Source organism: Staurois parvus, unplaced genomic scaffold (genome assembly GCF_062004578.1).
Source record: "Staurois parvus isolate SC_StPar_1 unplaced genomic scaffold, SC_StPar_1.0 ptg002193l, whole genome shotgun sequence".
NCBI classification, from domain to species: Eukaryota; Metazoa; Chordata; class Amphibia; order Anura; family Ranidae; genus Staurois; species Staurois parvus.
Genome location: NW_028319989.1, coordinates 179,035 through 204,084, shown reverse-complemented (window position 1 = coordinate 204,084; position 25,050 = coordinate 179,035). Strand labels below are relative to the sequence as shown.

The 25,050-nt window shown below is 41.2% G+C and overlaps 1 protein-coding gene across 2 annotated transcripts in view; it reads right to left on the bottom strand.

Moving 5' to 3' along the window:
- Window positions 1–329: 329 nt before the first annotated feature.
- LOC149431635 (uncharacterized) overlaps window positions 330–25,050 on the bottom strand; it is a 29,365-nt gene continuing 4,644 nt past the window's right edge. The window contains exons 2-7 of one of the 2 annotated variants that reach the window (XM_089665447.1): window positions 21,603–21,809; window positions 12,591–12,704; window positions 10,093–10,149; window positions 5,317–5,550; window positions 4,770–4,886; window positions 330–484 (exon numbers count right to left, since the gene is read on the bottom strand). In XM_089665447.1, the coding sequence (XP_089521573.1) occupies window positions 368–484; window positions 4,770–4,886; window positions 5,317–5,550; window positions 10,093–10,149; window positions 12,591–12,704; window positions 21,603–21,803 (840 nt within the window). In that variant the 5' untranslated portion in view covers window positions 21,804–21,809 and the 3' untranslated portion in view covers window positions 330–367. The remainder of the gene's footprint in view (window positions 485–4,769; window positions 4,887–5,316; window positions 5,551–10,092; window positions 10,150–12,590; window positions 12,705–21,602; window positions 21,810–25,050) is intronic. The other variant, XM_089665448.1, reaches the window with a different exon arrangement.

Below are 25,050 nucleotides of genomic sequence, written 5' to 3'. Positions count from 1 at the left end.
TCACATATCCTTTGTTCTCTGCTGCATAAGGAGCTCAGAAAGCTAAGGGAGGAGAAGCAGCAGCACACATCTCCTCAGTGAATGGCTGTGGCCGGGGGGGGGGGGGGTGTCAGCACTCAATAATTTGAGTAAAACAGGCTGAGTCCCCCGAACAGCCAGAAAACTGACCACACTGTGCTCTCATTCCTAGTATGGTCAGTTTTTTAAATAGGAAAATGGGGAACTGGCAGGAACATCAGGAATTTCACACAAAGGAAGCAAGGCAAAGGGAACAGGGTATTTTTCCATACAAGTACATGGTACAGCAGGCACATTTTAGGAACAGGAAATGTTGAAGTAACATATTATTTAATGTAATGAATGTAGCTTATACTCTCTTAAAAAATGAAATAAGCCTTTGTAAAAGCAGGACACATTCTCCTCTTAAAGCAATAATAATGTCTTGGGTTGGGTTTGGTGACAGCAGGGGATCAGTTTTCTCTTTCTAGAAGACAAAAAAAATATAATGGATATATTTATTTTTTTAAAACTACAATTTAAAAAAAAAAAAGCCAAGCAGTAAACTTAAAGTGGTGGGAAACTCTTATTTTACAGCTTACCTGTAGGAAAACTAATATTTCTGAAAACGTTCACCATTTAGGAGATATTCTATAGAGCAGCAGCCGGTGACATCACCAGCACATGAGCTCTTAAGGAACGGCATTTCCATGAAATACGGGAGTGATGTCAGCCATTCAAGCAGCTGCAGCCCGGGGATTTAGAAGGAAGATGGGTGAAGATGGAAGCCTCTGCAGCGGTGACATCATGCCACTGGAGGGCTTCGTTCTAAGGTAAGTCTTTCATAATGTGCTAGTGTGAGATGCATACTAGACTGTATCATATTACTTTGCAGCAGGAAACATAGCCCCCGCCATGAGTTTACCACTACTTTTAATATATTTGTCTGAGTTTTAGTTCTGCCTCCTGGTCTGCTACCAGTGCTGCATGTGTATGAAAACACACTGTATTCCATATCAACCATACTTGCTTGCACCCTCCTCCCCATCTTACTCAATTGCAAAGTCACTGTAGACCTTCTCACTAGCAGCCTAGTTTTAGTTTTTTAATTATCCAATTGTGCAACATATACTGCCTCCCTATTGGCTACATTACAGCCATTGTCAATTGTTCTAGGTGCACCTTTGGTATATTTACACTTTCTGTATATTACCTTCCTCTCGCTGCTGTTACATAGCCATTTTTTCAAATCTTCAGAGCTGGGCCTGTACTCTTCATTTAATCCTATGCAGAGTACATATTCCACACTCTAGCGGAATAAAAAAAAATTTATGGGATTTAATGGAGAGTACACAATGCCCTTGTGGACTTGGGTCAGATGACTTTGATAAGTGGGTTGTGTGCAGGGCCACCTGGCCCATGCACACGAGGCCTTTTCTTTCTCCTTTTCCAGTGTATGCACTTACTAATGCCCGGGACAAGGTGGGGGCTACGTTCCTGTGGATTCACAATTAAGGCAACACCCCAAATTAGAAGTGAACCATACACCTAGTGCAACTAATCACAACCTGAAGCCTTGATGAGCGAACCGCATTGTCCCATGATACATACACCTGTATGGAACAGGGGTGGACTAACAACTCATGGGGCCCCCGGGCAATAGGAGATCATGGGGCCCCTGTGTCCTTTCCCAAACTCAAAAAAGCCTATGAAAAAAGGTACCAGGGGAATCTCATGGGGCTCCCTACTGACCCCGGGCCCTTGGGCAGTGCCTGAGCTTCCATATGGTCAGTACGCCCCTGGTATGGAACGTGACATTTTGAAGGGGACACCGCAGAACATATGTCCCGTTCCACAAGTCCAGCCCTGCTATCACCTTTCTCTCAGTGATGGCCTATAGGTTCTGCCATGTACCCCAGTGAACCCTTGTGCCTCATCATGCATAACACCTTCCGTACTGACAGCTAGGTCTCTAGGGCTTCCACCATGCATATTTTGTTCTGCTTACTGGGCCACCGACCACTAGGGAGGGGAACAGCAAGCTGTTGCCCTCGCTATGCAGAGGACCCTTCCCTTCACCCCTGCTGGTACTGTAATCCTGCTGTCTAGCTGCCACGTCATTCCCTTGAGCTGGTTGCCCTTACAAATGGCTTACACTCCTCTTCCCCCTGTATATGCATTCCAGGCCCTGTTTTAGGAGATCATGGGGCCCCTGTGTCCTTTCCCAAACTCAAAAAAGCCTATGAAAAAAGGTACCAGGGGAATCTCATGGGGCTCCCTACTGACCCCGAGCCCTCGGGCAGTGCCTGAGCTCCCTTGAGCTGGTTGCCCTTACAAATGGCTTACACTCCTCTTCCCCCTGTATATGCATTCCAGGCCCTGTTTTTGCTTTATGCCGTGTACCACCATGCACACCTTGTAGCAAGTTCAGACCAGGCATTTGTAAGGTAACAGATTGTAATTTTGAAGAGTTTCTTAGTAAAAGTTCTACACCAGTCACACACTAACTAATAGCCTCAGGCTGCCCAGGCATACCTTTCCAGCTTGTAAGGAACACTTTCATACAGTTCGCTTATCCTTCTGGGGGACCCCAGTGGGTATCCACTGGGGGGGGGTTACTTTTCTAAGAGGAGAAATTTACATGCTTCTCAGTCCTGCTGACTTTTTCCCATGTGGTCCAAGGACCATGAAAGGTTACTTCCCCTTGTATTTATAAGCTGCCACAAAGCGGTGTCAGCACCTTAACCCCTCAATGACTCTTGGGCAGCCTGTTAACTTTCTGCACAGTGTGCATACTTTTAAAGCAGTAGTAAACCACTGTTGAAGGAAAAAAAATGGCCCTCCGCAGGATAAAGTCATAATGTACTAGTATGCACCACATACTAGCACATTATGACAGACTTATCTGTGAAACAGACCCTCTCCAGCGGTGTCCTGTCACTGCTGACAGGGAATCCAGCTTCACCCAGACCTCTTCCGGCTTCGCTGGCTGCAGCCACTTATTGGCCGAGCTGCGTAGAAGTCACTCCCGCGCATGCGTTCAGGAGTCTCTATTTACGGCACAGGGCTCTGAAGGAACGGCATGGGTATGCCATTCCTTCAGAACACATGCGCTGGTGACATCTTCTAAACAGTCCACATACTGTATTTCTGGTACACACAGGTAAGCCTATAATAAGGCAAAAAAGGGAATTTACCTTTAAGTAACACAAGAGTGCATAAAAACACTGAATTGTTACAAAGCCTTTGAAATTGAAATAAAATAATACTTTAAATCTGGACCACACTGCAAGCACCTGCTTGCAGGCTCTAATAATATTAATAAATCACTTTAACCAAAATCCCGTATCAGCACACTTCACCCCTACCCTTAGAGGTGTACAAAATATACAAATAATATGCTCAGTGATAGTAATAAATAATGACCCTTATCCCCAAATTGGTGTATCTAAATCAAAAAGTCCTAAATCCAATAGTCCAAAAGTTTATGAAACCAATGTCCCTTATAAATCAAAAAATTATGTCCAAAAATTGTCCACAAAGTGATAAACTCTTCAAAGTCTTGTAAAAGCTTGGTTTACCTCAAAACAAAACAGAAATAAAAAACACATAGTGCATTATCCTTAATATATATACATCATATAACTCATCCAGTGATACTCCACCAAAGTGAAACAAAAGGTGTAAACAGCAAACGTGTGCCAATACACTATGTATAGTGTGAAGAACCGTGTAGGTGAATCACTCTTTAAAGTTCTTAGAACACACACATAAATCACGTCTACTGCAGTAAGGAGTGAATACCCTTACCAATATGTATATCACTTTAGGCCTTAGATAATAATCCCCAAGTTGGCTGTGTGATGGGACGAATGATATTCGGCCAGTATCCTCACTTTCACCTCCTCATACATGGATGGATCCACATTAGAGTATGAGGAGGTGAAAGTGAGGATACTGGCCGAATATCATTCGTCCCATCACACAGCCAACTTGGGGATTATTATCTAAGGCCTAAAGTGATATACATATTGGTAAGGGTATTCACTCCTTACTGCAGTAGACGTGATTTATGTGTGTGTTCTAAGCACTTTAAAGAGTGATTCACCTACACGGTTCTTCACACTATACATAGTGTATTGGCACACGTTTGCTGTTTACACCTTTTGTTTCACTTTGGTGGAGTATCACTGGATGAGTTATATGATGTATATATATTAAGGATAATGCACTATGTGGTTTTTATTTCTGTTTTGTTTTGAGGTAAACCAAGCTTTTACAAGACTTTGAAGAGTTTATCACTTTGTGGACAATTTTTGGACATAATTTTTTGATTTATAAGGGACATTGGTTTCATAAACTTTTGGACTATTGGATTTAGGACTTTTTGATTTAGATACACCAATTTGGGGATAAGGGTCATTATTTATTACTATCACTGAGCATATTATTTGTATATGCTTGCAGGCTCTGTCGTCTTTGGTGATATCTCGCTGAATCTAGGACAAGTAAGCATAAAACTGAACAGGGGTACGAAGGCAGGGCAATCTACACTTCAGTAATGAATCCCTGAGAAGGCTGAGAACCCACATACTAGCTCCAGTGCTTGCGTTTATTTCTACGGTGGTTGGGTGTTAATTTTTTTTTTCTTTTTTAGGTAGTGTTGTCAGACTGCAAATATCCAACCCCATGAAACAGATGTTAAGGCAGGACCTGACATTTTAATGTTTACTTGTCTCTAGCAGTAACCAAGTGGTAATATTTCTACTTACCTTCCGTCTGTGGGCCCTGAAAATCACCATCAATCTGTAGCCCAGAGTTATAGTGGAAGCACAGAGGCCCCAGATCATCATCACCAAGGACATAACGACCATGGCAAACCGCATGTTCTGAGCAAAGAGAAGGAAAGTGATCAAACCAACTGTTCACAAAACGTTCTGCCATTCCATAACTACAGCTGCAAATACTTCAATTATTTTCAAAAGGATGGGAAAAGGCCAAAACCTTGGTCAGGTTTATTTCTGCCCATCTTCCTGATTCACAACAGGAAGTGAAAGGCGATCTTCCCAGTGGAGGAAGTGGCTGTATAACCCTGCCCCTGTAAAACAGATGCTGTCACCCTTCCACATTTTATCCAAAATTTGTAGATTGAGCACCATTTTGAAAGTCGGATGCAGTGTAAATATAAAAAAAAAATTCTCTTGGATTAGATCCCTTGAGCCTCCATAGGCTTTCTCTGAACACATAGCACTTGTGCTGTTACCATTCATGACATCTTTCATCCCTTGCACACTCCAAACAGAACAGACAGGATCATACCCGGTATTGTTGAAATCCCCTCTTGCATCTCTTCAGATCGTAGTCCCTGTCATAGTATCTGTTGTAGTATCTTGGAGGTGTCGTTTGATTGTAATCAAGGTTTTGCCTTTGGCCGAGGTTATCACACAAATATTCCATGTTGTTCCCTCCGGAAGAAACCTCAGTGACAACAAAGACCATGCCAGCAATAGACACAGCCATGCAGGCCAACAGAGAAATTAAGGAAATGAGCCTCTGGTGTGAAAAACAAAAAATAAAAATCAGGCTTTTTGTATACTGGGTTTAGTTATGAATATAGCATGCCAAGCTGTCCAAGATCTTTCTAGAGTTCTGTGAATTTCTCTGACCTTCTATAGCAGATATTAAAGCAGTCAATTTTTATTTATTTTTTTAACGGGGTTGCAGAGTCTGCATGGTTGGACCTTGCACCACAAGACAAAAAGGCTTTTGTTGGAATAATAGGGGTATCAAACTGGTGGCCCTCCAGATGTTGCAAAACTACAAGCCCTATCATACCTCTGCCATGCTTGTAACTGTCAATCTTGCAATGCCTCATGGGACTTGAGTTTGGCAACAGCTGGAACGCCACCAGTTTGACACCTGTGGAATACAGTGTTCATCTATTTTGTGCAACAACTACATCAGTATTTAGTAGAAATATATTCTTAAACCAGTAGATGGCAGTGTTTATACGTTTGTAGTTGCATCTAAGGCTGGCCATACACTATACAATTTTCTTAAAATTTTCTGTCCGATTCGTGCCCAATTTCCTTTAGAGTTACCTTCAACTATGCAATGCAAGGGCATGCCTAATTGGATACAATTGAAAGTGTTGTTTAGGTTTGACCTCATATTTATGAGGTTTTGGTAAATTGAAAGCAAAAATCTCAAGAAAATGGTATAATGTATAGCTAGCCTAAGGTATACTCAGTCTTTTCCCTGAATATATTTGCCTGTTTACTCGTTGCAGTAAAGCAGAAAAGCACATGTGGTCTGTTCTGTAGGGCTATGTACAGAATTTCTAATAGCGTTTGATGTCTACTTTATCAGAATAGGGACTAGGAAATTTACAAATGTAGCAGGCTCCTAGATAGGTGCTAAAACCTGGTAAATTTAGTTGTATCCAGTGGAGCTGTATTTTCTTTGTTAGGTAAATTTAGTTTGTCTCACTGTAATCAACATGACTGCAATGTTTTAGCAAATTTAGTTCTAGCTCGCTGTAATCAGTACAACTGCATATGATTAGTTAGGTCTGTTTTGTGTCTCTCAGGCTTCAGGTTTGATTGCTATCCCTCTGTATTCAGAACCCTCTGGGTAGTTCTGGAATTAGGTGTGGAATAATAAAAATTGTCAGCATGAATATTTATACTATCCCAGCCAATCTTTGTAAGCCCTGCACAGGTGACTGCTGGGAAATGAATATAAGTAGTCTGAGACTTGGATCTGAATTGTCTTGTCCTGCAGGATAAGATCACTGCCTAGGGGGTTTGCCCCCTTAGGCAACCGTACTATGTGCTTGCTGTTCGTGAGTCATCTGAGGATCTAGTCAGAGGTCACTTGTAGAGGTGTCTGGAAGGCTTTGGCTGGAAGAAACAAACATCTGAGTACAGACCGGTGTAAGAGATCCTAGAGACTGTGGGCTGCTGCCACCCTTCTGGTGATAGAGAGTCAGCTATGTGTGTAAAGGGGACATCTGGTGTCTTGAAGAGCTCAGTCAATCTAGTTCTTTGTGAAGGGACTCTGCTCGAATTGCTCAAGATACGTTTGTGTCTTTAGCTGCTATTACAAATCCAAGTCCACTGCCTGCTTTTACAAGGACTTTGCTCTCAGTTCTACAGAAGGAAGCTTAGTGTCCTCACCTTGTACATATGGTACCAGTAGTTCTTTTTGGAGTATCCCACTTACTCCCAGTCCCTATCCAAGTAAAATAAAAAAAACAAAAAACTCCCGTGGACTGTTCAATGGGCCAAGGGTGACTGACTATGTGCCTGGCTGCGGGGAAATACTGGGAAAACTACCTCAGGGACCTTTAAAATTGCTGGCCCCTATGGGGGTACTGTTACACAAAATATCCATAAAAGTAAAGCTGTACTTTGCCCATACTAAAAAAAACTAGCAGGCTTTCCCCGTAAGCAGCCTGGACCTATGTACTCCACATTGCCCTAACTAGGGCCAGTGCTAGCATAAGGCAGCTGCTTTAGGGTGCTGAGTTAGGAGGGGTGTTAAATACCTGTCTTCCATGCCCCCCAGCAGGAAAACTAAAACTTCCATGCTGCTCCCGGTAGGAGAAAGGGCTCAGTGTGGAAGTTTTAGTTTGCCTGCTGTTTACTAGGCTGTTGGCAAAACAAAGAGAGCAGTAAGCAGGTGGCGCGGTCTGCATGTCATGCAGTCAGAGCAGATCTGCCAGGATGGAGAGGAAGGGGCAGAGTGATGGGTGAATGCAGGTGTGTGCAGAAATCGGTTAGAGCTTACTGTCCTGCAGAGTGCGCCTGGCTGTGCAGGGTGGGTAAGGTCAAGGGGTGACAGCGGAGGGCCCAGGAAGGAGAAGGAAGGAGTTCAGGGCGGAGGATACCCCCCATGAGCTGCAGCTGCCACTGTAGATCTCCTGCCTGATCTGGCACAAGATCCTTTACACACTGACACCCGGAGAGATTTGGAAGGACTGGTCATTCCCAAGGTGTGTGATCAGTGACACTGCCCCCTCCTGTCCCACTGCGCACCTCTGTCCCGTTGCCCTTCCCCACCTGTTGCACTGACCCCCTCCTGTCGCATTGACCACTTCCCATCACATTGTCCCCCACACACTGCCCAGATACCCCTCTCTTGTCACAATGCCTTCCTGTCACAATGGTGGGTATGGAGGGGGTGCCGGATGGACGGCATCAAAATGCACTTTCACCTAAGTAGACAAAAATGCTTGCCCTGACATCCCCAGTATACTGTCAAATTGTTAGTACTTAAATTCCAGACTTTCACAGGAATACACCCCTAAACAATGTGAAATAATGTAGGCTTGATCTACCAGACAGACCACCAGACTAGAAGCACAGAAAAAAGGTGGGTGGGGGTGGTGGAATACTGCATTTGGCGATGCAATGCTCTGGCAGAGCAACCAAGAGGAGTGAAGTGCATATCATTTTGGTTTGGAGAGTGACCCGAATAGCCACATGACACTCTTTTAGTTCAGCCGGTATAAGTAACTCTATGGTAGCCTATATGTCCATGCACATTTAGGCATTTACAGGCATATTTGCAGAGGAGTATTTTCAGATGTAAAAAAAAAAATCACAAGTGCAAGAGGAGCTTTCAGGCTGAAAAAAAATGCTTTATGTGGTTTTTAAGATTTTACAAGACAACCTATAAAGGAATACAATAATGGTACAAAAAAAAAAAAGCAGTAAAGCGGTGCCCGTAGCACAAAAAAAAAAAATTTAGCAGAGGGCAGACATGATTATGTGGAGAGGGGTAGGAAAGACAGTAAAGTCTTAAGTAAAGGTGGGAAGGCTGTAAAACATGTAGGTTACCTGATTGGTGATGAGTAGTGCGGGGTGGGGTCTTCGGCACCTTTTGGGAGTGGTGGAGGGTCGGACAATCCAGTGCAGGAGTGGCAGCGAAAGAGGAATCTTTCCTCCCACCCTCCCTTGGGGTTGTTTGGGTCTTTTAGTTCCCAGTTTGTTCTGGTTTTGGGGGAGGTTGTTGGACTTTGGAAGCGGCAAATAATTTTAAGCTAAAGCAAATGGTTGGGACCCATCTGTGGTATGGTGTGCCTGGGTGCATTCCGGTTAACCGAGGTTTAACTAGAAGGTGGAGATTCTGCACTGCGGATGGTGTGTTTTTTTTTTTCTCCGAGTCGGCTGGAGGCTTTGTATTATTATTATGGTTAAGGTTCTGCAGGCGGATATCGGTATTGTTTGGTGCCTTTGAAGACCAAAACCTTCTCCTGTATGTTTCTGTTTTAAGGAATGTTTTTGTGTTATTGAAGTTAAATTGTTAATTAAAGGTCCTGATGGCTATTTTACTTCAACGGTGTTTTGGTCTCCTTTATTGGTATATTGAGAGTTGGGCGGAGGGAGGATATCGAGAGAGAGTTGTGTAGGGGATGGTTCCGTAGCTATGGTCTTAACTAGCATCTCTTCTACACTAGTCATATGTACAGTGGTGCTACCTTTCAGGAAATGTACCAAAGCATTGTAATGTAAAACATATGCAAATGGTAGTTAGCATAAATTACAACATATGAGAAAATTCCATCAGGCTGTGGACGTGATGGTTTATTTGAGAATACTGAAAGGCCTCATTGGCCGGTAAATGCCAGTGCTGATGAAGGTACTGAAAAGAGGGGAATGTGCTGGAAAAAAAAAAAGCTTAGAAAAGCAAATTCTTGTAAACGTTTATAAATTCTTAATGCAATATGAGCCATTATGAGCATTTTTTATGATGCTTTTTCTGCCAGATGTTCTGGTATTTTTTCAGCTGCCTAGTGTACATGAAACCTTAAAGTTCTATACATGCACCCCTACCTCTAATTTTACTGCTACCTCTGCCTTCCCAGGGGAGGTAGACAGTTAGGTCACTGGCACCGAGTGTGATTTGGAAAGGCATTGTGATAAGGAAGGGGAAGACCAGACCATCTATCAAGAGTAGGTTATGGATCCGCTTTGAATTGCATAGACCTCCTTGTCTGAAGGACATATTGATACAGTATGTTGTGTACACAATAGATGTTTTTTGTTTTTGTTTTTTTTTAACTTGGGCAAACTTAATGAGTAAACTTACCAATAATGCATCAGGATATTTGTAAGCCACAACATGCATTACTCCAGCAACAAAAAACTGTTAGGAGACAAACAATTAAAAAAAAGTTAGTGTTTTAAATTGTACGTGTGTGTGTGTTTATATATACCAGTGTTTCTCAACTTTTTTTCAGTTAAGGCACCCTTTAAAATTACTAATTTTATTTTTATTGCATTTGTAACAAAATGTGTTTTATTTATTAGTTTTTGACCAGATTCAAAGTTTTTCCAATGGATTTGAATAAAATTCGACTTGAAAATATTGAATCCATTCCAAATCATTGTGAAGAATAACTGGTTGTTAAGGAGTGGGATGGCCTTAACAGCCATGACTCATCTGCTGTAGTGGAATTCCCCTCTGACAGCAGAATGTAAACAATGCCGACATTAACCGCTTCCTGTCCGCCCTATAGCAGATATACTGCTACAGGGTGGCACGGGTGCGCAAAATCACGTGTATATATACGTAATTTTGCATTTCCAGGTAGGGGGCGCATGTGAGCCCTACCCGCACCTCAATTCACGGCCACAGCTGTCAATCACCAGGTCCCGGCAGTCGCCGGCACCCGGTGATTGCCAAGGATCTCCGACAGGGAAGAAAACTGTTAGTAAACAAAACAGTTCTCCTCCCTGTCAACTCGTGCACACTGCTTCGAATGGCTGTGCACAGCCATGCAAAGCAGTGTGCTTACAGTGAAAACACACAGACACAGCCCCATAGTAAAACACACCCATCCGGGCTTAGTTGGAAGAAGGGACCTTGGTCCTATGGAAATTAGCTTGTCCAGCTCACCTTTAGGCCATCCTAACCCCAGCCTGTTCTCTGGAATGAGGATCACATGGAAGGGCCCTTCCATGATGGAGCAGTTTGATTAACCCCCTGGCTGCCGCTTCAACTTCAGATGTGGCATATCATATATATGCCTGATACCATATATCTGCTGATGAGTGTATATCCGTCCAAAGTGGAGGATTCCTTTTTGTGATTGTTTGCACTCTCACATCCTGCACGTTGAAAGCATTGCAGTTTACCAACATTAGGACACCATGCGAACAAACTTGTTGGATTAAATTGTAATTTAATATATACAAATACGAACATCGCTATTGATTTTTAGCACTTTTAGTGCACAAATTGTCACAATTATTCAGACTTTTTATCATTGCTGTATTTATACTTACGTAAATCATATATACATTTCTGTCACACTTGTCTGTTCCGCCTAATTTATTGATTTATTGAATGTTTTGAGCGCTGAACTTCGTTTTACATTTGCACTTTCATATGATGCACTTTGCTGTTCCATATTGCCTATTCAGTTTTTAACGCATTAATGAGTTGTGTTATATCATATAATTTAGCTGATTTTTTTTGCACTTGTAAACGTTGCACTTTACTGTTCCGCTTTAACATATATATATTGATACATTTTTCATGTGATGCACTTTATTGTTTTATCTTAGTACTATAGCGCTGCACTTTTTTACATATTAAATTTCATGTGCGTGTAAAGACAGGCCGACCAATACTTTTGGCAACATAGTGTACATCCTTTAGGTTATTAATACATGCATGATATTTTTCTCCCTAGTATTGGATTCTTATTCTCTCTACAGTATTTTTCACATTATACTTGTTTTGGCGATCAAGCCACCTCACTTATTCCCTTGCTGATAAATATAATAGGTGATTACAATCTTTCGCCTATATAAGAATCTAGCCAATCCTGATGCGACTATTACCAAGTTAATGCCAAACGATCACAACTGTGCTAAAAATAAAGATCTAATTTATTTACATGGAAAAGAAGCTGGCTATTAATAAAATATAACAAAGTATAAAGTAGCTGGTAAAAACTTGAATTGATATCACAATGTAAATACAGAATAGTACCTATACATAGAGACAACTACAGGAAAGAAAGTTACAGAAAAAGAAGGAACAAAGAACAATGGTGATACTATAACACAGAGCACTTTCCATTCCCATTGTGCTCAGTGATCAAAAGATCCGGAGAAGAGAAAGTGTTATATACTATTGCAAAGACCACCCCTAGACTCACCCACCCAGGTAAAGTCTCACCCTTCCACATACTGTATCTTCAGACCGTGCCACTTTCAGATAATGGGTGGCGCTCAAAGACACTGGTCAGTTTAGATCACCAGCTGTTTATAAAGGAGGGAGAGTCCCAGCTGCCTTCCTTCCCCCTCACCTTCATTGAGTCCTTTGAAGTGGCATCCCCCACAGATTTGTCACATACCCCTTTAGTGCTATTCAACATGACTGTTAGATTACACTACCAGGTGGCCAGAGAATTCCAAGGCTGGCTTATAATGTACTTTTTATTACAGCAGTTCTCAAAAAGTCCAGTTCCTGGAATTTTTTTTCAGAACTGAGACTTGGATACCTATCAAAAGTTCACAATAATGTTCATGAAGGTTAAAATTATTCTAGACCCAAAATATCCATTAGATACTTACCGGAAATCCTACCCAGAAGTGTATCCCAGCATAGCTGATATTAAGGTCTACAGGAATCGCAATAAAAATAATATGCAGCATGAGACTGAAGACACCCAAGCTCATAAGAGAGACCTACAGCAAAGTGACAAAACAAAATGGTTTGATTTTTAAAATAGAAAATTGCAGTCAATACAATTCTATCAATATTATTAGGAATTAGATTACTTCATAGGTTGCTCCTGTTCAAAAATGTAAATCCTTAAGCCTGGGTTCACACTTGTGTGGTGTAGGACACCGCGCGTGATTCATATAGGATTGGACAGCATTCACATGCGATTGCTTGCAGTGCAATTTGAGCCCATTCATTTCTTTCATGAAATAAGTGCAGGCATTTTTTTTTTTTTGCAGCACTGGAATTGGATTGTGGGTGCTCGCACTTCTATGCAATTGCACTGTTTTGCAGCCTGTTTTGGGGTAACATTGACATCCCCAACAGACTGCATGAACGCATTGCGATTTCAACGCGGTACAGGAAACGCACAGGGTTCACTGGGTTTCACGCACCACATATACAGTATGTGAACAAAGGCTAAAAGAAGTATGGCCAAGGCTTTTTTGGCCATACTTCTCAATCACCTGGGTGCACTTACCTATACTCTCCTGTGATCCAGCATTAGCCAACAGCGGGCTATATAACAGAATGCCAGGGATGGGGGATGGTAAATATGTGTCACCATTTTTTGGGTTGTGGTCCCTTTAAGAGGGAAAAGAAAGGCCGCTTTGATTGGCCCACCTGCGGAAGTGCTCTGAAAAGAGAGAGGAAGTAGCGAGCAAGTGTTGAAGAGGTGTTGAGTGGAGCCGAACATAGTGTGCCGTGGACTGCTTGCTATGCTGAAACATTGCTGAGCTACTGTGGACCTCGAGGGAGGGGAGGGAGGTGGGAACTCCAAAACCCTGTTGTGGGACAATAGTACCCTGGTGGCGAGCCAGAGTGTATAGATTGTTTTGTTTGATGTTGAAGACAAACTGTTTTTGTTTGCACCTTTTTGTAGGAAAAAAACTGTTTTTACAAAATATATGGCTGGCAGTTAATCCAGAACCCCAGGAACCAGAACCCCAAATCTCACAATGTAATAGATTTGTTTATTCAGTTTGATTTGGCACGCACAGATGTGCCACAGGGCTCTGGGTCCCAGCAGAGTCCTGCACACCTATGGGATTCCTGCACATGTGTGAACATAGCGCAGGTATGAAAACCCAGCCCTCCCTTAACATGGTGTTCAGTAGGTAACATATCAAAGTTTTTTTAAATGTATCTCTACTCCCCATTGACACCAGTTTAGTTACATAGTGGGGGCTTTAGTTGGTAAGGTTGAATAAAGACACTAGACCATCTAGTGCAACATGTGTGTGTTTGTCACTGCCATTTCCCATATCCCTGTACATTGTGTTCACTAAGAAAAACATCCAAAAGTTTTTTTTAATTCATCTACTCTCCTCGATGACACCTCCAATGGTGGAAGGGAGATCCACATCATTACTTCTCATCCAGCTTCATTGTGCTGCATATCTTCTTTAGAGAGTTTAGGTTAAATTTGTTTCCTCCCAATGCTAGTCACCATTCAAAGATTTGTATATTACAATCATATCCCCAATTAAAGTAATACTAAACCTAAAAACGTTTTTTACCTTCATGCATTGCTTGTATTAAAGGTAAACATTTTCCATTTGTCTGTGCTCCCCCTTCTTTGTGTGAGGGGGAAGAGAGGGGAGAAGACATCAGAGCTGCGCACAGCTGCATCTCTTCTCCCCTCTCTTCCTCATAACACAGGGACTCGAACAGCAGCAGGAGCCATTGGCTCTTGCTGCTGTCAATCAAATGTAGTGAAGAGGAAGTGGGTGGGCGGGGCTAAGTTCCGCTGTGTATGTCTTTGGAGTGCAGCTCCATAGACACACAGCTTGGGAGCGTGTATGCAGCGTGTGTTCCCTTAGCAAACTTCTTGCTATGGGGACACAAAGAAAAGGAGGAGCTGAAATCACCGGTAGGGGACTCGAGAAGAGGACAATCCAGGCCACTCTGTGCAATACCACTGCACAGAGCAGGTGAATATAACATGTTTGTTATTTTAATTAAAGAAAAATTCAGACTTTAGTAACACTTTAAGCGTCTTTCTTCAGGGAGAATAATTTCAAAATTTGTTGATCATTCCTCATAATTGCAATCTTCCAGCCCCTTTTTATTACCTTTTTGTTGCCCGTCTCTGAAAGTGAATAACTGCACCAAGTTCACTCTATGGTGTTGGTCATATCTCCCCTTAATCTCCTCTTCTCAAGAGAAAATAAATTCAGTTCAGCTAATCTTTACTCATAGCCGAGTTCCTCCATTCCTCTTATTAGTTTGATTGTCCTCTGCACTTTCTCCAGTTCTCCGACATCCTGTTTGTAAACAGGTCCCCAAAAATGAACTGCGTATTCTAGATGAGGTGTTACTAATGATTTGTACAGGGGAAAATGTTTCTCTCTTGGAGTCTATGACCTACCAGAACACCCAGATCCTTCTCCACCATTGACTCCACCAGCTGTTCTCCTCATAGAATATGTAAAGCATGCATGCCTTTAGCCCCCAAGTGCACAACTTTACATTTATCAACATTTAAACCTCATTTGTCACATAGTTGCCCAATTAAACAGTGCATTGAGGTCGGCTTGTAAATTGGAGAAATCTTGTAAGGGCGTTATTCCACTGCACAGCTTGGTGTCATCTGCAAAGACTAAAATAGTACTTTTCAATCCCAGACTCTATATCATTTTAAAAATATTTAAAAAAATTAAGGATTCCAACACTGAACCTTAGGGTACACCACTAATAACCTTAGATTATTCAGAGCATGAATATCACTAATATCTGAATATGATCTTTTAGCCAGTTTTCTATACATTTACAGACTGAATTTTGTAAGCCTGTAGACTTTAAACTTACATGTTAGCCGTTTGTGAGGAACTGTGTCAAACGCTTTTGCAAAATTCAAGTATACTACCTCCACAGCCAGTGCTAAGTTTTTGCTTTTCTCTCTAAAAAGAAATCAGATTTGTTTGACAACTTCAGTCTTTCATGAATCCATGCTGTTCATTGCCTAAAATGTTTTATAGCAAAAATTCCATGTGGTCTTTTCTTAAACTCTCCAGAATCTTGACAACTATAGGAGTTAAAGTTGGTAAAGACTTTAATTCCTATTTACATATAGGCACCAATACCATGCCAGTCATTAAAGAGTCTCTTCGAATTATAAAAAATGGCTATGAAATAATGAAGCTCAACTCAAATTTTTTTGGATCATATCAAGAGCCATTGTGGATCATTTGGGGCTATGCTCCCTTTTATTGCCCTGAGTTCCCCCATTTTTATTTGTATACACAAAACTGAAAAAGTTTTTTAATACATTTTGCTTCTCTGTGTTCCTAATCATCAACTTTAAATTATCTAGTAAAGGGCTTACATGCTCAAACCTGATCTTTACTATTAATATATTTGAAGAATTTTGGGGAGGTTTTTCCTACTCTTTTGCAACCTGTCATTTGTTTTGAATTTTTGCGCCCTTGATTTCCTTTTTTTACATATTCTGTTATATTCTTTGTAAATTTTAAATGATGATAGTGTTCCTTTATTTTTATATTTTTTTTTAAAAGCTCTTTTCTTATTATATAAAGCTTTGGATGTGAGCCAGATTTTTATTTTTAGCCTTTTAACCTTATTACTCATGGGAATATACAGTATTTTGCAGTGTGTTTTACACACAATCAATTTGAAACATTCCCATTTTTATTCTGTGTTCTAGAAACAATTGAGTACTGTCCGTGATACTTTTTTTATTTGCACTAACATACAATTTTGAGGACAAGCTTTCGGGGTATGTCCCCTTCTTCAAGGTCCGAGCAACACTATTACAATGTTTTAGCAGAATGTTAGAAGTTGGAGATGAAAGAAGAAAAAAAAAAAAAAAAAAAGCAGAAAGAGACACAAGCCTAGGGTTAAACTAAAGATAAGATACAGCAAAGCAAAAGCAAAGACTGGGGGGTGGGGGTGGGGGGGGGGGGGGGGGGTGGAGAACAATAATCACAGAGAGAGTCATAACAATGTCAGATAATGATTGAGGAATCCCATGTCCAAATTAAGGCCCTTGTCTCTTGTGTCAAATAGAATTATCATTCTTAGTTCAAAAGTTTCTCTTTCCTGAATGGATTTGAAATTTCCTTTCAGAACTAAAACATTGAGGTCTCCCAAAGTGTGGTCTGGTTGTGCGAAATGGTGTCCCACAGGTGTGCAGAAGTCATCTTCTTTATGTTCCTTAATGATATGTCTGTGCAAATTCATCCTTGTTTGCAACTTCTGTCCTGTTTCGCCAACATAGGATCCTTTGTTACATTCTGTACTGGATAACATACACAACATTACTGGAGGTGCAGCTGTATGAACCGGAGATATTGAAGATCCCTTTTGAGTGTGTGACACTTTTTGATGGATTGATTTAATTTGCACAGTTTGCATAGTTTTTTATTGCAGGGTGTGCTTCCATTATTTGTGACCTCATAATCAGAAGGAAGTTTCCTACTGATTAGTTTATTTCTGAGGTTGGGGGGTTGTCTGAAAGCCAGTATTGGTGGTTGCTGGAATATTTCTTTCAGAGTTCCATCCTCTGTTATGATGGGTTGTAAATCTTTGATTATTTTTCTTATTCCTTCTAGTGCTGGGTTGTATCTGGTTACTAAAGGTACATGGTTGTTTGTTTTTTTCTCTTTGTACTGAAGTAAATTTTCCCTTCAGGTTCTCAAGGCTGTGTTTATGCTGGTGTTGATAGGTTACAAGGATAAAACTATCCTATGGAAGGAGTCTGCTAGTATCCTAAGATGTGTATCTCTGTCTCTTGGGTCAGAACATATTCGGTGGTATCTAATGGCTTGACTGTGTATGATGGCACGTTTCATGTGTTGGGGGTGGAAGCTAGAACTGTGGAGGTAGTTGCATCTGTCAGTGGGTTTCCTGTATAATGAGGTGTGAGGCGTATCATCCCTGATGTATACTGTGGTGTCTAGGAAGTTGACGTGTGTGTTTGAGTATTCCATTTTTAGTTTGATTGATGGATGAAAAGTGTTAATCAATGAGTAAAATTGCTTTAGGTATTCTTCACCTTCTGTCCATATGATGAAAATATCATCAATATAGCGATAGTATTTGTATGGTTTTTGTTTCATGCTGTTCAGCAATGTTTCCTCCAGGTCAGCCATAAATAAATTGGCATATTGGGGTGCCATTTTACTTCCCATCGCAGTACCCATACATTGAAGATAGATGTTTTTATTGAAAGTAAAGTAGTTGTGTGTAAGTATGAATTCAATGAGCTGTGTAACATCCTCAGCAGTGTATTTGTGGTTTGGTGAGGATGATAAGGATCTGTGACATGCAGCTAATCCATCCTTGTGAGGGATACTACTATACAGGGATACTACATCCATAGTCACTAGAAGTGTATTAGATGATAATTGCTGTATGTTGTTGATCTTGTTCAGAAAGTCAGTTGTATCTTGCAGGAAACTAGCAGTATTCTTGACTAACGGTTTTAAAATTTCTTCTACAAAGCCTGAGATTTCTTCAGTGAGTGTATTCATACCTGTTAAGATTGGTCTGCCTGGATTTCCTGGCTTGTGGATTTTGGGTAGCATGTAGAAGTCCCCGATTTCTGGATGATCAGGAATCGCATTTATACGTTCTGAATGTAGGTGGGCTGGAAGTGTTTTAATGAGGTCTTTTTCCAAAAAGAACAAAGTTTATTGAAAACAAGATACAAATTAACACACAAAAATGTACAGATGAAGTGTACATAGGATATGTAACAAAGCATATATCACGCAGAGGCAAATGAGGTCCAACGCAAGATCAATCAGTGTGGATGAACTAGGCCACGACAGGGTTGTGCCTGTAATATTCAGGTATGCTGATCCAGTGCTAGAAATATGGAGACATCTGGCCTCCTACCATAGTGTCTTGAGGTAAGAATCTGTAGAGGGGAGAATAGTAAATACGATACCTAGGTAAGAGTCAATACTATAGATTGTGATGATGGAGTTGTCCAAACGCAAATGTAGGAGTAAATTGTCGTGAGGACCGCTAATGAAGTAAGGGAGATGATGCCGACAGCGTACACAGTATTCTACTAGAGGGAGTGTCCGAAACGTGTGTGAGCATACGAGAGAAAAAAAAAAGAGAAGGCAAGAAAGAAGGAAAAATTAAAAAAAAAAAAAAAAAAAAAAAAAAAAAAAGGGGGGGGGGGGGTTAAGGGAAGCACATGGGGAAGGTAAAGTAAGGGAGGGGATGACCGCCAAAAATATGTAATCCGCAATATCAACAGTAGCGGGAGGAATCTAAGCTATCATCTGCGTCAAGAGAATGTGGGTGGAACGCAGGAAGGAATATGATGACACCCATCAGGTCAAATGCAACTGAATAACACCATCAGAAAGTCAAAGTCAGGTTCAGACAGATTGGTCCATGAGGGATCGATACTCTGGGGTAGTCCGAAAGTGGGTCCAGCAGACCCATATATGGAAGAATTTTGTAGGAGTGTCGAGTGCAGTCGCAACCAGTTCTTTCATGTGCGCCGTTTTACCACTCGGGTGATCCAATCATGTATAGAGGGAGAGCGTGTGGAGCCACCCAGAACCGGAATACAGAGTCTGGCTGCGTTGACCATGTGCATGGCTAATGATTTAAAGTACTGAGCCCTGGGAAGGGAAGAATGATGGAGGAGGAATTGAGCCAGAGAGAAAGCTAAGAGTAAGGTAGTTATAGACACTACTAACCTATGGACCTCCTGCCAAAAATGGTTAAAGAATCGGGCAAGACCACCATATGTGAAGAAAGGACCCGTCAGAGGTCCCGCATCTCCAGCAGCTGTTGGGAAAGGTGGGGTTAAAACTATGAATTCTCGAGGGAGTTCGGTACCATCTAGAGGCTATTTTGTAGCTGTTTTCTTGTGTCGAGACATTGAGGGAACATTTATGAGAGTATTGGAATATCAGGTCCCAGTCTGAGTCCGAGAGGTCCACTTTAAGATCTCTCTTCCAGGCCCGACATGAGGGAAGGGAGTTAGAAGACCGACTCTCCACTAGGAGTGGATAGATCTCCGACATCAGATGTTTTTGCGGTTCAGCCTTCGTGCATACAGATTCAAATGGGGTAAGAGAGCGGTACCAGTTATGGGGGGGTTTATGAGAGAGCAAATAATGTCTAATCTGAAAATATGCCCAGAAAGGGAATTCGCGAATATCCATGCTTTCAAGCAATTCTCTGAGTGTTTTCACCTTGCCCTTGTGGAGAAAATGTTTCACTAGGATCTGTTTGTGTGGCCAGTGTTTCTTTAAAAAGTCTTTATGCATTCCAGGGGGGAAGTCAGGGTTGAGGCGAATGGAGGTCAGAGGGTTGGGTGTTTCTGAGATGGATGCAGATCTACAAGCTGAACGGAAAATTTTAAAGTAGGCCCCACTAAAGGGTGAGTGAGAAGAGCCTGGGGCATGTGTTTCGGTGAAAGCCAAGGGATTGATGCCAGGGGGAAGGGTGAGCAAGCATTTTCTATAGATATCCAGTCTTTAGAGGCAGTGTGGACGTGCCAATCGACTATCCGGGAAAGATGACAAGCCCAATAGTAGCGGTGAAGATCAGGAAATCCAATTCCCCCTCTGAGCTTAGGGAGGGTTAATTGGGAGTAGGCAATACGTGGATGTTTGTGGCTCCATAGGAACAGCGAGCACAGTCTTTTGCAAGAAGCAAAGAAAGCAAGAGGTAGGTGAATTGGTAATGTTTGGAAGAGATACAGGAGACGGGGAAGTACATTCATTTTAACGATCGCTGCCCTTCCAAACCACGAGAAACAAGGATGGTGCCATTTATTGAGGTCTTCTTGCATAGAGCGAAGAGCAGGAAGAAAGTTTTTCACAAAGGTTGTCAAGGTTGCTAGTGAGCTGGATACCGAGATAAGTTAGGGAGTCCCTTTCCCAGTGAAATGGGAATTGGGCCTCACAGGCAGAGACTAGCTCAGCAGACAAGGTAAAATTAAGGGTGGCAGATTTGGAAAAATTAATTTTAAAATTTGACAAGTATCTGAAAAAGGCAAAGTCTTTCAGTAGGTTCGGAAAGAGTGGTGTGAGGGTCCGCCAGGAACAAGAGAATATCATCCGCGTAGGCTGCGAGCTTATATTCCTTGTCTGCTACCATGATTCCTTTAATGTCGGGGTTTAAACGAATTTTCCTTAGCAGGGGCTCAAGGGATAGGACAAACAAGAGCGGGGAGAGGGGGCATCCCTGACATGTGCCGTTCCGGCAATGAAAGAAGTTTGACAGATGGCCGTTCACCCAGACCCGGGCAGTAGGGGCAGAATAAAGGGCCATTATAAAGTTAAGCATCTTCTCACCCATACCCAGTGCTACTAAAGACGCATTCAAGTAATCCCAGGCAATCCTGTCAAAGGCCTTTTCTGCATCCAAGGAGAAGAAAAAAACCCGGAGAGTTAGACCTACGGAGCCACTGGTTGAGATTAAGGGCCTTGATAGTGTTGTCCCTTGCCTCTCTATCAGGGATAAATCCCGCTTGGTCCAAGTCGACCAGGAGGGAAGTTTTTTGTTTACAGCTCACAATAAATAGTCATGTTATGGTCCCAGATGGTTTTTATATGAACATTAGTAATAAACACGGCAACGTTTAAAATTAACAGGTCCAGTAGAGGATCATTTCTAGTTGAGGCCGCTATGAACTGTACCATAAAATTGTCTTGTAATAGGTTTATAAAGCTGTGCACTTTTACTGTTCCAGCAGTGCCATTACTCCATTCACGTAATTAAAATCCCCTATTATTATATCTTGTCAGAGTCTGCCAACCTTTTAAAAAATTCCTTTTAACATGTGCTTTGGTAACAATAAAATTTAACATATGAAAACAGAAGTATAATATAGTAATAAAGGCTCAATGAAGTACTCTTACCCCACCTCCTAGATATACTCCAGACGTTCTGGCTGGCTGGTTGCATTGTTCATCTTTCCTGACTATTCTGACATTCTTAATGGCATCCAGCCGGCTCTCCATGCAGGGCCTCTGGTTAATGTTGATATTTTTCACTGTTCCCTCGGGGGTCTCACAGGAGACTGTCCCGTCCTCTATCTTCACAGTATTGATTGCCACCATTCTGTGCTAGAGCAAAATAAAATGAGCAATTAAATAAATCTTTGACTGTGTAACATGTTAAGTGTGATTATAAAATAAATTAGTTTTCTAAAATTATTCTTGGAGTATTTTGGAAATCTACATTGATGCCAGCATCCCTATTTTGTAGGCACAACATTAAGTCATAACTATAGCCTCCTAAAATATGTCACCTATATAAAAGCTTAATTTATTATTTAGTAAATTAGCCAGTTCAATATTTCTGTAACACCTTCCTTGACTGCTATTCAGCAGAATTAGTAACAACGGAATGAACTATATATGCACAGCCTGATAAATGTCCTTAGTATAGCAGGGATGCTAGAATATGAACCTCACACTGGTGGAATGACATGGGATGTTGGGGAAGTAACTTCTTGGGATGTCTATGTTGCAGATTTCCTCACTTTGCATGCATAGGATTTGCATCTGACAGAGGAAAAGGGGCGAACTGTGATGAGTACTAGAGAAAAAGCTGTAGGAATCAGCAAGTACATTGGTAATGAATTGTAATTTTGTTTGGCTTTAATTGTACAGGACTAGAGCTCTGCTTTAAAGGTATAACTATAGAAGAACTGTATCAGTAATCTATAAAACATACTAAAAATTCACTTCAAAATGCACACCAATCTTAATTTCAATGTGACTTTCTTGGTGCCAAATTTTCACACTTTTTTATTTATAAAATATACAATCTTTACCTATTTTAAATATACATAGTATTACATCAGGTTCAATAAAATTTGATGAGGTGCATCTAATAAAGATTAGAGTTGTAAAGAATTATATGTATATAGGTTTAAATGTGTGAAATTAATATTTATATATAGTACAGATTGTCTCCGTTTTCTGAAGAAGCCAACAGTGAAATGAGTAAAAAATGGAGCTGTCTCTTCTGTATTGCACTGTATAGTGAACACTGCATCTATGTAGGAACCTCATGTGCTAACCGCATGAAGGGTTTATACCCTAATATAGCAATTATTGCAAGTAAATCTATGAAGCAATTAACATGTACCAGGATTGTTGACTAGGCAAAAGTGTCTGATCCCTACTGTCTCAGTGATATTTTATTGAATTTGAAGTGATACTATGCACATTTTAAATGGTAAAGATTTTATAATTATCAATAAAAATATGACGAAAAACATGTAATTAAAGCGAAGGTCCAGTCAAAGTTAAAAAAAAAAAAGCAAAAAAAAGTCAGCAGTTACAAAAACTGTAGCTGCTGACTTTTTAAAAGAAAAACAGGCACTCACCTGTCCCCCAATCCCGTGGTGTCCTCAAACCGGCCAGCCTGTGTCCCCAGCACTGGCATCTTCAGTATTGGCACCCCACTGTGACAGCTTGTGGCCCACTGTGCATGTGCGAGTAGCACTGCGCTTTGTGAATGGTCCCAGAAGACTATGGGGAGGGGGCAACTTCCGGGGGTACCCCCCTGCTCCCCAAAGGTCTCAATCTTTAATAGGGAGCAGGGGACGAAGCCTTAAAGATGAACTTCCCCTTTGGGTGGAGCTCCACTTTAATATTTGGCACCAAGAAAGTCCCTTTAAAATTTGTATTTTATAATAATCTGCATTTATGGTCTTTTGTAAGGGATGTGCACAGTTATCAACATTTCAACAAAAATTTATAGGGATACCTTTTTGGCTGTGTGGCCAGTAAGCCATCGTAGGCAGAGAAAATACTTTCATTAGGGGTGGGGCATTCATTTAAAATAGGTGTGGTTCTACAATAGGCATATTGTTATCCTACTGAACAACTTAATATTAAAATACTGTATAGAGAGAAACTTTTATCATATGGTCAGAAACATGGCAAGAAGGTACTGTTCATTAGTACAAACTATTTATGAATTTGTTTGTCTAGCTAAAACTTTTAGGCTGGCCATACACAGCTCTTACCAAATCAGCCAAAATGTGAGCAATGGGTGGCCCAGTCAGCACCACCCAGCTGAACAAAAGTCCGCTTCAAAATCAACGGAGTCAGGTGGAAAATTATTGGCCAAACAGCATCTACATCCTATTAGATTTATCTCTAATCAGATGCAGTCACTGTTTGGGTATTCAGACAGCAATGGCTGCTGCCACTGTCTAAATACAATAGCTACGACAGGAGATACATCCATCCACACTGTTTAGTATGTTGCGCTCATTCATTGCTGAGCAAGATATAAATTTTCATGTGTATGGCTACGCTTAGTCTGTTCAATTTATTTGAAGTGCCGTGATCCAACAGTTCTTGCACAGAACACGGTGATAAACATTAACTGCACTGCAAACACATTTGGCACACAATATTTAGAAAACATCGTTTGACCACTGACCTTACTACGTATTGTAACACCTGTTGTGATTTCTGATGGGTTGTAAGTTTTTGTAGGTGGTAAAAATCCTGGGTAATAAAATGAGTTAGGAGGCATTACTCTGTGGCAAATTCTGAAGAGCGGTAGAAACCAAGACTCATGTAAGCCTGTTCATTTGAGCTGGGTAGAATGATACAAAAAAAGAGACTCAACTGTGTCTCAATGTGAAGGAGGAATTGTATCCGAACCTTGTGGACCAAATCTTAAACTTTTTAAGGGATGATAGAGGCTTCCATGTCATACTGGAGGTAAGTACCTGCTCAATTGGATCAGATTCTAAACTGAGGGGAATGGGAAATTGCACATGGAATGTATTACACAATTGTAGGTGTCTGAAAAACATTCAGTTAGGAAGGTTATTTTTAGTCTTTTTAGGGTGGGGAAGTCCAACTGTCCACCAGAGACAAAAGGTTTCAAACCCACCACCCTTTGTCAGTAAGGCAGTGGATGGTGTCAGTAGAACATAGAAACAGAAAAGTGATGGCAGAAAAAAGACCAAGTGGTCTATCGAGTCTGCCCCTTTTTTTTGGGGGGGGGGGCGGTTTTTTTTTTGTCCGAGTATAGATCTATGCTTGTCCCAAGCATGTTTGAAGATATCTACTGTTGACTGGCTCACTACCTCTGCAGGAAGTTGATTCCAAGCATCAACTACTTTTAGTCCCTTCTTTTCTCCAGATTGTACAGATCCTGACGTCACTCCTGATATGTTTTATTCCCCAGATCTTTCACATTGAACTACAATTTCCACTTTTTTGACCAATCTTCCAGCATTGCCAAATCATGTTCCATGTTACAAACACCTCCAGGGATATCAACCCTATTGCACACCTTTGTGTCTTCAGGAAAAAGACATACCTTACCCAA